General features: G+C 43.1%; 1 protein-coding gene across 2 annotated transcripts in view; it reads left to right on the forward strand.

Moving 5' to 3' along the window:
- pds5b (PDS5 cohesin associated factor B) overlaps positions 1-12,867 on the forward strand; it is a 44,035-nt gene that overhangs the window by 8,897 nt on the left and 22,271 nt on the right. For both annotated transcript variants that reach the window (XM_036143002.1, XM_036143003.1), the window contains exons 2-8: positions 4,752-4,879; positions 5,001-5,204; positions 5,362-5,448; positions 6,938-7,035; positions 9,727-9,853; positions 10,243-10,323; positions 10,572-10,712. In XM_036143002.1, coding sequence (XP_035998895.1) covers positions 4,772-4,879; positions 5,001-5,204; positions 5,362-5,448; positions 6,938-7,035; positions 9,727-9,853; positions 10,243-10,323; positions 10,572-10,712 — 846 coding nt within the window. In that variant the 5' untranslated portion in view covers positions 4,752-4,771. The remainder of the gene's footprint in view (positions 1-4,751; positions 4,880-5,000; positions 5,205-5,361; positions 5,449-6,937; positions 7,036-9,726; positions 9,854-10,242; positions 10,324-10,571; positions 10,713-12,867) is intronic.

The following is a 12,867-nucleotide window of genomic DNA, read 5'->3' on the forward strand; positions in this document are numbered from 1 at the left end:
AGAGAGAAACAGAAAGATGGATAAATAAGAGATAGCTGCTTTTAAGGAATAAAGCTGCACTCTGTGACATTAATGGAAAGCTAAGTGGAAGAATTAGTTGTCATTTGCTGTCAGTAATCAGTAAGCCCAGAAGATCTACAATTTATGAAGTTCATTTAGCTGTCGCACTTTAAACTTTTCCCGTTTAGTTTGCTCTGCATGTCTAGTGTCCAATGTTTGTGATTTGATGATAAAGCTAGTCACTGGTTGCCTGAGGAAGACGCTTGGGCTCAGTGCGATGCTGGGAAATGTTGTTAGATAGTTGAAAGGCTAATTTCCCCTGGCATTCATTGTTTGCACTGGATCTGTTTACTTTTATTAATCCATGCAGAACATCTTGACAGCTTTTTGATCCCAATTTCAGCTCTCCCCGCTTTGCATAAAGGTGGATCAGTTCACAAATTTAAGAGCCAGCTTCATAAAGATGCAGTGTTCAGTGTTGGGGTTTATTCCAATATTTCCTGGAGAAATCCTCAGTTATACATTGTTAGATAAAAAAATTTGCTGGACGATAATTTTCTCTAAAACCTACTGCGATAAATGTGTTATTGTCATTTGGAGACATTTTTCGACTAAGAGTATAATGCCGTAACAACACAAGTAAATCCATCAATTTTATTTCTTTTCAGACTAGCGTCTCTCTGGCTCTGCCCCACCAGGCTGTGGTTTTAACTTTTTTCACTTGTCTGTACACTTGTCTGTACAGGAAACAAGCGCAATGCATAGACCTGTCGCGATTAATCAATAAATCAATTAATCGAACGATAAATTAGAATCGCATTATTAATTAAAATAAGCGGGATGATTTGCTTTGGCATGCTTGCTTATTTCCCCCCAGCCTGGCGGAGGAGGCGAGTAAAGCGCTTAGAATACGGTGGGGGAAGCCCGGCTTGTGTCAGAGAGGTACATGCTCCAAGTCGCGTTTAATTAGTAGTATTCACGTAAGTTCACACCAAATGTGAACAAGGCAAATGGAGCGTGTGATTTACGTGTTATACCTATGTAAAGGTGCGTTAAAGAGCGAATTAACTGTCCAAGACGTGAACTAGGGCTGGTTATCGATTTCAAATTTCAAGAATCGGATCTATTCTGATTCTCAACATTTGGAATCAATTGTTTTCAATTTGATGCGATCTCAAATTGGATCGCTGGTATTAAAAATTGTTTTTTTATCTATATTACAAAACCTTTAGCTGACTGGCAATCCTAGTCCAATGTTTGCTAACAGATCTGAATCAAATTTTGCCATCCCCATTACTATGATAAAAATAACCATTCTTTAAAAATAATGTTAATAGAATCTTTCAGATTTCATCCGAGACTTAAAAAACAAGAGAATAAGATTAAAAAAAGGTCATGTGAATGTAACTTGAAATTAAAATAAAAGAACATGTAGTAGCAGCAAATTCAGTCAATCTATGATACATTACTGCTAGTCTGGATGAAGGGAAACGATTACAAATACAGTTCATTAAGTTATCCTTTGGGCTGTGGTCCACCATATGCCGAGCATCCTCAGTTCTGAGGGGGCGACCAATCACTGTCATCTTCATTTCAACACATCTCTGGCGCTTACTCACATCCAAACAAATGTCCAAATGTTTTCAAGGAGCGTGTTGCATACAAAAAAACTGCCTTATAAAGCAATTTACATGCAGGATTTGTCAAATTCGAGAAGACCAGGTAACAATTTCTGAAAATGTGCTTTTGCACAAATTTGTGATGAAAGAAAAAAAAAATGATAATTTTTTTTAGCTGTTAACCGAATTTCATGACTGTGAAGTTATGCAACATATTGATACTAGTATCATATTAACATTTAACCTCAAATTAATAAAGTAATGGTAGCTAATGCCGGCTAGGACCAAACGCTCTCCCAGAATGTTGAGACAATTACTTTTACGGACATGCTGTAGAGAAGAAGAGACAAACAGATCCAGGGGAGAAAACATGATCTACAGACATCTACGGCTGCTATTTCTATTCAATTCAATTCAAAAATACTTTATTAAACCAAAAGGAACACTAACCTGGTACACTATTAAAAATCCCCCTCCCGGACTGGAGTGTGAAGGCTCCTGTGATGCATGTATGCCTCCAACCACTAGGTGGAGCGTGGCGCTTTGTTTTGTTTTGGTCCTGCTGAGATTTCAGAGCAGAAGAACTAATAAACAGACTAACACTGCTGTTAACGTAAAGTCGTCTCTCTGTGTGCTTTACTGCTAAAAACATAATATCACAGCTCCCACATACTGGGGCGTGCTGTGAGCCGCGCAGACTCTCCCCTTATGCTTTACCTTCATAGTCGAGCGTACCTGTTGTCTACATTTCTTGTGATAAATTCATACAATGCCCACATTTTTCCTAGCGGGACGAAGCAGGGGAAGGGTTGGTAAAATGTTTATAGAGCTCAAAAGTTTAGCTCTGCTCGTGGCTCTCACAGTGAAAATTACTTTTTTTAAATCGATCTTTGGTTATATGAATTGTTTGTTTTTTTAGGAATTAATGAGAATCTATTCATAATTGGAAAATCTATTTTTTTAACACAGCCCTAATGCCAATGCGTTTTGGACCATGCGAGAGCCGCGGATTGCACAAATGGAGCAAAGCGAAATTTAGCTCGATTTCAACAATCTGAACTTTTCTGCCCATTCACACCATGTTAAGGTTCTTCATATGTAACGTATAAAATGTTTTTGTTTCTATGTTACATATTTAGACTGTACAATCAGGCTGCTGGTGAAGATTCTCAGTAACCCAGGTCATGGTCATTCCAAAAAAAAGTACGTTTCGCTTCCTCTCCAGGAAGCTTTCTCAATTCAAAAAGTCTGAAGTAATGTGGAGTACCAAGCTTTATACTACTGCCCAAACAAAAGCCTTGTAATGGCTTAGATAACATGCAAATTCAACAGAAACAGGACCACCCCTTAGTAATGGGCGGTCGTTAAAGCCATTAAGCCAGCAGATTGAACCGAAACTGATCCACTCCTCTGTAACGAGGAGTCGTTAGGGTTGTTATTGGCCCGGCTTAAAGGAATGGCTGCGTTGTCAGCGTGGCTTGTTTGCAAGAGAGAGGAGGAAAAGCAACCAATGGCAGGCGATCAACGCGGAGAATTCGACTTGATGGCGTTTGGTGTGAACGTAAATTCTCCTGTAGTTTAGTCACCCTGCAGAAAACTGGCTAATTGTGTAGTTGTGCAGAGGGTGAAGACTTTTGAAATATGACCGACAAATACTGCTGACCAAGCGGTTTGGGCTGTCCCCCCCACCCCGGCTTTAAATCACTCTACCATTAATCATCCCGGGGATTGATAAAGTTGTCTGTGTATCTTATTTATTGATAACGTTTGCTGTAAAGTTAAGTTTCGCAATGTTTGTTTAGCAATCAGGATTCTACAGGTAAGTACCATCTGCTTGAGTAGTTAGGAAGGGTTATTTTCCCTTTATTTTTTGGTCAAACATTGCTGCAGTTACTTATTTTCCACTTGTCCACCTAGAAGGAAAACAATAAAAGCGATGACAGTATTTACAGCTTCTTGCTGTGTTTTTCTGGTAACTGTGTAGCTGTGACTAAAACATCTATTATAGCCCAATAAGCACAAAAACACTAAAAATTTAAAATATATTAAGACAAAACTGAAGATGTTTCATCAGCACTCTAGTTACATAAAGAACTGTTTTTTTATTACCAAACAGCACACAGTAACTGTATTTAGCTATATTTTTTAATTTATTGATATTTATTGATGCTCTCAGTGACCCAACTGTGCAGAAAATAACAATCCTGACAATACTGGCAGTTTTTAGGGGTTAGCAGACGTCACTAGTTGGAAACTATTGTTGTAGAGAAAAATCCAAATATGTTATCACGGTAAGAAATTTCTCAGAATAACGATAAAATAATCGGATAAAGGCCTGGCTCTACGTCACGGGCCACAGCCTAGCTGCAGGGCTGCACGAGAGGAAGAACTGAGATGATGTTGCTGGATCATTTTTGATATTCATCAATATTGACCAGAAATAATGGGGATTAATATGTTTTTCAGAAGTCCTACTAAAAATAGAGTGAAATACAGAAACATAAGTATTCACAGTACGACAACGAAGCTTGAGCTGGTTTAAATAAATGAAAAAACTCTCTTTTTGGATCATTGAGTCAAAGATCCGACCCTTAGGAATATTTATTTCCCAGCTGTTTTTTTTTTTTTTTTTTTTTTTTTTCTGAAGATCTGGAGGGTTGTGGAGTAAAACTGCTATAATAACCGTAGATAAATAAGCCTGGCTCCTTTTTGAAAGGAAAATCTAAATGAATGTAGACCGTCGCTCAGTGGAGATTGTCATGTCTGAGCTCTAGATCTACTGTTGAGTCTTTTTTCCCTTCATCATGCCGGGAACCCTCCGTTTATTTATTGTGTCGGTGAAACGTAGACGCGTCGTTACCGGCTTTGCTCCATAAATGTGGTCGTTTCATCCAGAACGCCGAGCGCCTGTAGAATAAAAAAACACTTCCATGCTTTGAATCCCTCGTTGAGTATTTCAGTGGTGGCTTTGTGGCTGATTTCTGGGAACGTATTCAGAGGATGCTCTAGGTTCCCGTGTTGGTCAGTGTTGCTCTCAGGGCTTCTCTCTCCTCGCCTAACGCTCTCTGTCACACCGACTTTGATGCTCTCCTCCGGTTTGTTACGGCCGTGTTCTTCTCTCTCCGTCTGCAGGCAGTGACGAGCTAAAGAGGATGGCTCACTCTAAAGCTCGAGCCACAGACGGGAAGGTGACCTACCCCCCGGGGGTCAAGGAGATTTCTGACAAAATCTCCAAAGAGGAAATGGTCCGCAGGCTCAAGGTCAGTGTTGCTCTGCGCTGCATCTTTAAAACCAGTATTAATAACCACCTTTTTAATCACCAAACCTAATTGTTTTGTTGTTTTTTTCTTCCTCCCATCCTGGCCTGACCTGCTACCCCAGATGGTGGTGAAGACCTTCATGGACATGGACCAAGACTCCGAGGAAGAGAAGGAGCTTTATCTGAACCTGGCCCTCCACCTGGCCTCGGACTTCTTCCTCAAACACCCGGACAAAGACGTGCGGCTGCTGGTGGCCTGCTGCCTGGCAGATATATTCAGGATTTATGCCCCAGAAGCGCCCTACACCTCTCCAGATAAGCTGAAGGTGAGAGGAGGCCGGCCTCGTTGCATCACAGCAAAGCACTTACTGCCGAAACACTTTATGCTGTTACAGCTATATTAGTTTATTTATTATGTTTTTTTTGTCTTTGTTGAATAGTTGCTGCCTTTCTTAAACATTCCCTATCCTACTGTGTTTGCAGGACATTTTTATGTTCATAACGCGACAGCTCAAAGGCCTGGAGGACACCAAAAGCGCTCAGTTCAACAGATACTTCTACCTGCTGGAGGTGTGTGGCTCTTCTTTGCAGCCGTAGCGACGATTGGTCAGATTTACAGAAGATTAACCCCATAATAAAACTGCTTTTGGCCGTTTTCTTTTAAATCTGGCCCTGCGCCTCGTTTACTGTGGCTTCAAAGTAGGGCTGAACGATTTTGGAAAATAATCGAACTGCGATTTTTTTTTTTTTTTCATTTCTTTTTTTTCTTTGTATCGCAATTTAATGCAACCCCCCCCCCCCCCCCCCCCCCAAGTTTAATTTATCGTGTGTTTTTAAATATATACAAAACAACAAATCAATTTGTTTCCTCGCCATGCGGATTAGTTGCTAAAAGACCCACAGCGTCTAAACTTGGAGCAGAAATGATTGCGTTCTGCCTACGATATATTTCAACCAAAATTTCAATTTTGACTTTTCTCCGCATTAACCAAAAGCAACAAAAATGGCCTCTAAATAAAGATGTTTGTAAATAAGGACTATTTTAAACAAGAACAAGAATATTCTGATCAATAGAAACATTAAGTTTCTATTGATCAGAATATTATTCAAGAGAACAGCTTTTAGTTTAATTGGACATCAATCCTTGTTGAACATAAAGTGCAAACAACAAGCAAGTATGTATTAAACTGATTGACCAGTACTTAATGCTATGTATGATTATATAAACTCTAAAACAAGTAATAAAATTAGATTATCTCACTGCTGCAACTGTCTTCCCTTTCATGTGGAGGCAAACCCACTTTAAACATTTTACCAACACCTAATGGACGTGTCTAATTCCCTAATTGTTACATAGCTAAAAATTGCAGACCTCTGCGATTTGGAAATTGTGTTTTTTTTAAATCGTGATTATATTGAAAATGCGATTAATTGTTCAGCCCTACTTCATACTGTAAAAGCAACAAGTATCAAAGCTAATTGGGTTTGTAGGCCATGTAATGGTAGAAGAATAAACTCCTTAATGAAGCAGGCAGTGTTTGGGGTGGGTAAACGTTTCAGCAGCTAATATCTGTGTTTTTAATTACTAATTTTGAAACAAGTTGCATACGATCCCTATCCCCAAACAAAATAAAGCAAACAGTTGTATTTCCCTCGCATTATTATGTCCATCCTGGTTGGTGTTCAATCTGGAAATATCTGAAAAACGTTTAGATTTGATTTTAGCATTTTGGAAAATAGTCTGGTAGCATATTTGTTAGATCAGAAATGTATAATCCGTCCTAAATAGTACATTTGACATCATCTAGCTAGCTATCATTCCACACATTTAATTGAGGCTCATATCTTTACAGCCTGACTTCCTTAGACGCTTCCGCTGTAAATTTACTGTCAGGTTGGGTATTGCTTCTAAAATGTCCCGAGACCATCGCTGATGAGAATAATTTGGGTTTGATAAACGAGGAGGAGCCGTGATTGGCCCCCACCCCTCCACACAGCCCGGCCCTGTCAACATCTTTGTCACTAACATCATTCCTCCTCTTCTTCCTCCTCTCTCCAGAACATAGCGTGGGTCAAATCGTACAATATTTGCTTCGAGCTGGAAGACAGCAATGAAATCTTCACCCAGCTTTACAGAACCCTCTTCCAGGTCATAAAGTAAGTCGCTTTAATGAAAAGTCCTCTTCATCGCCTCGGACGGCTTTCAGTTGTAGCTGACTGTTGTTTTTCTACCGGCGCTGGCTCGTTTCGAAGCAGCACAGTAGCGAGCTTGTCGTTTCTCTCTGATGCCCCCGAACCCCCCCTCCCCGTTTCACTCTGCTGAGCACAACCTTGAGGGCTGGATTCTGCACCACAGCATCTGGCCTTTTGCCAGTGGGGGGGGGGGGGTCTGTCTGCGTCCAGGTTGTGCCAATATTACCATTTTTCCTGCTTGGGGGAAAAATGTAAAGGCAGCTTTGTCAGTGCAGCTCTTGCACCTTTGTGTGTTTGCAGCTGAGTGAGAACACGCTGCAAAAACGAAACTAAAAATAAGTCAGTGTATTTTTCCTTGGTTTGAGCACGTAAAGAAGATGGTTTGCCAGTGGAATGAGATTTTTGCACTTAAAGGCATACTATGCAACATTTTTCAGTTAATTAATATGTTCCATACCGTTTTGGATGATTAAATGAGTCATTTCAGGTTGAACTAAGGTTTTCTCAGCTGCCCTGGGGGTCTGTGGGGGAAATACCGCACTTGCAATTGCAGGAGCAGTCGGCCCGCAGTCACAGGCTCAGATATCTCGTGTGCATCGCGAGAGTCGGTCTTGCTTTACGGCGAGAACTGCTACACGCCCGCAGTGAAAGGTGTGCTCGTTGGTAGCGCAGTGGCGATATTTGTGCAGTTATCATGGCGGAACCAGCGAGAAAACAGCGAAAGCCCATGTTGGAGCAGGCAAGAAAGAGGAAAAGGGCTCTGGACAGAGAGAGGAGTCGTACACGGGTGAACATAGAAAGGGCCTTTCAGACAGGAAGCGATTTGCGCTGCGCTGGCCGCGGGGTTCAGCGCAGGGCATTTGCGGTTTCTATGGCAACGCGTGCATTCGTCACGGCGCGAAGCGGTGCGCTGCGCTGTGCTTGCGCTTTGCTCGACGCAGCGATAAACCGCCCTGGCGCGGCGCAAGCCATTGAAAAGAATGGGTTTCACAGCGCAGCAGTGCGGTCGCCGCAGCCTGTCTGAAAGGCCCAGAAGGCTGCAAGGCTGACGCGGACCTCGCGTTTCTGCTGATGCGATTGTAAGTAACATTGTAGGGTTTCCCTGACGCTACCGCCTCGCCGACATTCCAAAAAAATAATAATAAAAAAATAAAACTAACTCGATATGCGCGCCGCTCCGCTCAGCCGGTCAGCGGTGCAAAGTTTGTCTCCCGCTCCGCTCTGCTCCGCTCCGCTCAGCTCCGCTCAGCCGGTCAGCGGTGCAAAGTTTGTCTCCCGCTCCGCTCTGCTCCGCTCCGCTCAGCTCCGCTCAGCCGGTCAAATAAACATGCAAGCATATCGAGTTTTATTATTATTATTATTATCTTTTTTTATGTTGGCGAGACGCTACCGCGGCGGCGGCGGCTGCGGCTTGGCGAGGCGGTGGCGGTAGCGTCTCGCCAACATAAAAAAATAAAAAAATAATAATAATAATAAAACTGGCGAGGCGGCGGCGGTCGCGGCTTGGCGAGGCGGCGGCGACCGCCTCGGCAAGATAGCGCTGCAAGAAGCTTGATGTTCATACCTTCACTGTGTTATTCATTGTTTGTACTGCCGTTTTTTCCACTTTTCGTTGCGTTCGCCTGTCTGCTAAGCTCAAAACAACCGCGCCTGGCTTGACGGAGAAACCAGAACAGCTGAGCATCTTTACGACAGTGCACTTTTACTTTCGCCCTCTTGGGGGAGCCTCGCTGGAAAATCAACCCCGGTTGCATAGTATACCTTTAAAATAGGAACAAGTCATCTCTAGCATCTTATTTCAGGTGCAGTATATCTAATTATTTTATTTTAGGGGTCCAAAATACTCATTCCATTGGCTGACAATCTTATTTACCTGCTGAAATCAAGAACAAATGCAGTAATTTCAAGAAAAAATTGACTTTTTAGTTCCGTTTTTGCAGTGCATGTATGTATTTTACCACCAAAGTGAGGACTTTGATGTAAAATACGGACTTTTTCTTGGTCCTCACTTTTGGGGAGGGGGCTAGAGATTAGGACTAAGGTGTCGATTAGGTTTAAAGTCTGGGTGAGACCATAGAAAAGGTTGGAAAAACAATGAAAATCAGCGGAAGTCAAAGCAAGGTCCTCGGTAAGTAACCAAAACAGGGCTGTGTGTGTTTGAAAGTGATGCCTGTGCTGAATAGAAGCTAATGGCTGTTAGAAATCCAGTCGCTCAGCTACAAATCAAGGTAACAAGCTCGGCCTCCCGCTGAAATGCAAGTACGCACGCCCACTCGCTCCAATCGGTGCGTCTTCAATCATGTGGGCCGTTTGCATATATCTGCGGAGAATACTGCTCTGTTGCTAAGTCTCTGCTTTAAAGACGTTACAGATCAATGTTGCAAAACGGTAAAGCTAGTTGGACTGAAACGACTTGAGGAGAATTCTTACTGAGTCGTGTGCTTTTATTCTAATTAGGATGTCAGCAGCTCCCCCGATTAGCCCATCAGTGTCTCCTTTTAAAAAGAAAAAAAAATGTATGCATGCATGAAAAGGGAAGTGATTTTGTGCCCAGATGACTGAGCAATGCATTTTAAAGTTATATAAAAAAAAAAAGGCCAACCCAAGTGGAAGATGTGGTTTTAACTCCTCGTGTTTGGTGCCTTGTCTTCCTAGCAACGGCCACAACCAGAAAGTGCACATGCACATGGTGGACCTGATGAGCTCCATCATCTGTGAGGGAGACACCGTGTCTCAGGAGCTTCTGGACACGGTTTTGGTCAACCTGGTGCCGGCACATAAGGTACGTGCGTGTGTGCAGCACTCACGGCGCCACATTTATCAGATAAGGGTGCAGATAGCGGCGCCGTAGGGATAGTAGGACAGCGGCCAATACTAAGGTACCAACAATCAGAGGTTTTTAAATCATTCTGCTGGCATTTATATCCAAACGCCTCATATATGCATAAGTGGAAATATGGTGCCGCCAACATGTTATTTATTTATTTTTGACTGTTAAACTTGTCACAACCTGATATGTCCAATTTTCCATACCACGCAGTTCAGTGAGACCCCTGCAGGCGAGGAGAAGTAACGCAGCTACTGTTTCCGTGCAGAAATGTTGACATCTGTCTGGTGCATATTCACTTTGTCTTTCTTTAATCTGTGTTTTGCTATTCTTTGTCCGTTTAGAACTTGAATAAACAGGCGTACGACCTGGCCAAAGCTCTGCTGAAGAGGACCGCTCAAGCTATTGAACCTTACATCACCAATGTACGAGGTTTTCATTTTGGTTGTATTTTACCGTGGACACAGTTCAGTTACGGGGAAAAAACTCAATTTCTGAAAATCTGAAAATAGTGCTTTTGTTTTATTTGTTAAATTTACTCGGAAAATAATCCGTCTTCTAAACTTCTTCATTCATTGCATTTTCTGAAGCTTCACGCGTGATTAGATTATATATGTGTCCCTGCTAAACACTCGTAACATTCATTCATGTCTCACTTTTTGTTTTCCAACAGTTCTTCAACCAGGTGCTGATGCTGGGAAAAACCTCCGTCAGCGATCTGTCTGAACACGTGTTTGATCTCATCTTGGAGCTTTACAACATAGACAGCCATCTGCTTCTGTCTGTGCTGCCTCAGCTGGAGTTTAAGCTCAAGGTACTGACAACCATGCTCTGCGTCCCTCTGCACCGTAGTGCACGTATTTTATCCAGTTTTTAACGATTTTTAACAGTGCTAGAGGCTGTTTAGCTGCTCGAGGAGAATTTCCATTTTGCAACTTTTTATCCCCTGGGCTGCTTGTTGCCTGCTTTTTAGCTGCTGGTCCTCATTTGCTGCTGCTCGCAGACGTGTTGCTGCTTCTATAACAGGGACCCAAACTAAAAGTCATCTAAAGCTGATTGATCTGTTGTACATCAAGAGGAATAGCTATTGTTTGCAAAAAAAAAAAAAAAAAAACAGAGTTCAGACTCATCGAAGCAGGCAGCTTCGGTTATTTTAGGAAACAGGGAGAGAGCTGGGCTTTTGCCCACGCTTCAGGAGAGGCAGCTCCAGATTGGGTCAGAAAACTGAAATCGCCCCGTTTTTAAAGTATTATTCTCAGCGTTTCACCACAGTCTGAAAAAAAATGGGTTATAACCGTCAAACTCTCTGCAACCGTAGCTTTGAGATTTAAGATAAATGGCAGGCCAGGTGTGCGGCGGAGACGGGGCGGTTGGGCGCACAATACATCAAACGCATATATGAGGTGTAGAGACGACTGCTTTGATGCAGTATTTATCAGGCTCTTATACTCCAGATGCTTTGGATGCAAACCGTATATTCAGCCGGCTGGATGCACTTTGCTCTTGATGCCCACACCTGAAATGGGATTCAGTGGCTGAGGTGCAAAAAGCTCATGTAGAGATGTGGGGACATAATAATAATAATAAGGCGAAAAAGAAATATCAGAATCAGATACACTTTAATAATCCCAGAGGGAAATATGAGGAGAAGGTGGCTGAATCACAACCATTATAATTCTCACAGTGTTTGGCAATAATAATCTTTAAAATACGTGTTTTTCTAATGTGCAGCGCTACTATTGGACCGAATTCCCACTTCACCCTGTGATCCTCTCTCTTCACGCTTCACCTTGGGTTTTCTTTTTTTTTTTTCTTTTTTTTTTCTTTTTTTTTTTCTTTTTCTTTTTTTTTCCAGTGTCCTGTCTAGCAATGTGGCAATAAAAATTGATATCTTAATGCCAAATAGAGCTCGACAGATTTTACTTTCACAAGTGGAGCAAACAGCTTTCGCCATAATGCTCCGCTTGATTTGTGCTTGTAAATAGCTTTATTGTGATTCCTGCAGGGAGAATTTCAAATTATATGGACACTACAATGGGAAAGTAGGAGAGTAAAAGAAAAACAAGAAGAGAAAAAAAAGAGAAAGAAGAGGTGAAAGAAAGAAGAGATAAAAGGAAGAGAATGATAAAACTTCCTCTGTCTGCTCCATCACCTGGAAAGAGACACAAAAAGAACAGCACAACCAACAGACATAAAGCAACAGATACAATCGTGTAACACCTTGATACCATTGCTAAATCATATGTATTATTATTTAAGCTGACATGTGTAATGTGATACCTAAAAAAGAAAGTAAATAAATAAATTATAGCCTTTCTGTATATAAGTGAACATTTAATAACTGGGACCCAGCACCTGTGGGAGTTTGTGAGAGTGCACTAGTTTAGGTGAAAATTATCCAGAAGGAAATAGTTCGATAGTGATTGTGGAGAACCGAAGACCCACCTTCCCTGAGCACAGAGGCAGGAGTCAGGGGACCCGTAACCCCGGACTCCCAAAGGGGCCCCCAAAGCAGTGCGCCCGAGAGGGGCCTTCACAGGAAATCTGCAACCCCCCCCCCCGAGGAAAGAGGAGAGACGACCCCGAGGAAATCCCCCAGCCACCGCAATGCTGACGACCCCAAGAGCCGCGGGGACGAGCCCGTGGGCTCCGCCGACAGCTAGCCCCGCTGAAGTGGTCCTGGCTATGGGCCCTGGGGGCCAGACGCCCCAGGGGCGCCCCGCCCCCGCGGCAGGGGCCCCGGCCGCCCCCTGGGGGGCCAGGCCCCGCGAAGCCACCGCCGGGAATGGGCCGGCGCCCACCCGGGAACCCGCCCCAAACCCGAGGACCGTCAACGCGCCAGAGGGCCAAGGCGCCCGCCAACGCAGCGGAGGAGGGCAGGGTGTGGGGGGATGGGCTCCGCACCTATCAGAGACTTGAGATGATCTTGGGAGAGGGAGCGGACCGGGCCCGAACCTGGGGGGGAAAAA

The sequence above is a fragment of the Fundulus heteroclitus genome, chromosome 11 (assembly GCF_011125445.2).
Source record: "Fundulus heteroclitus isolate FHET01 chromosome 11, MU-UCD_Fhet_4.1, whole genome shotgun sequence".
NCBI lineage: Eukaryota > Metazoa > Chordata > Actinopteri > Cyprinodontiformes > Fundulidae > Fundulus > Fundulus heteroclitus.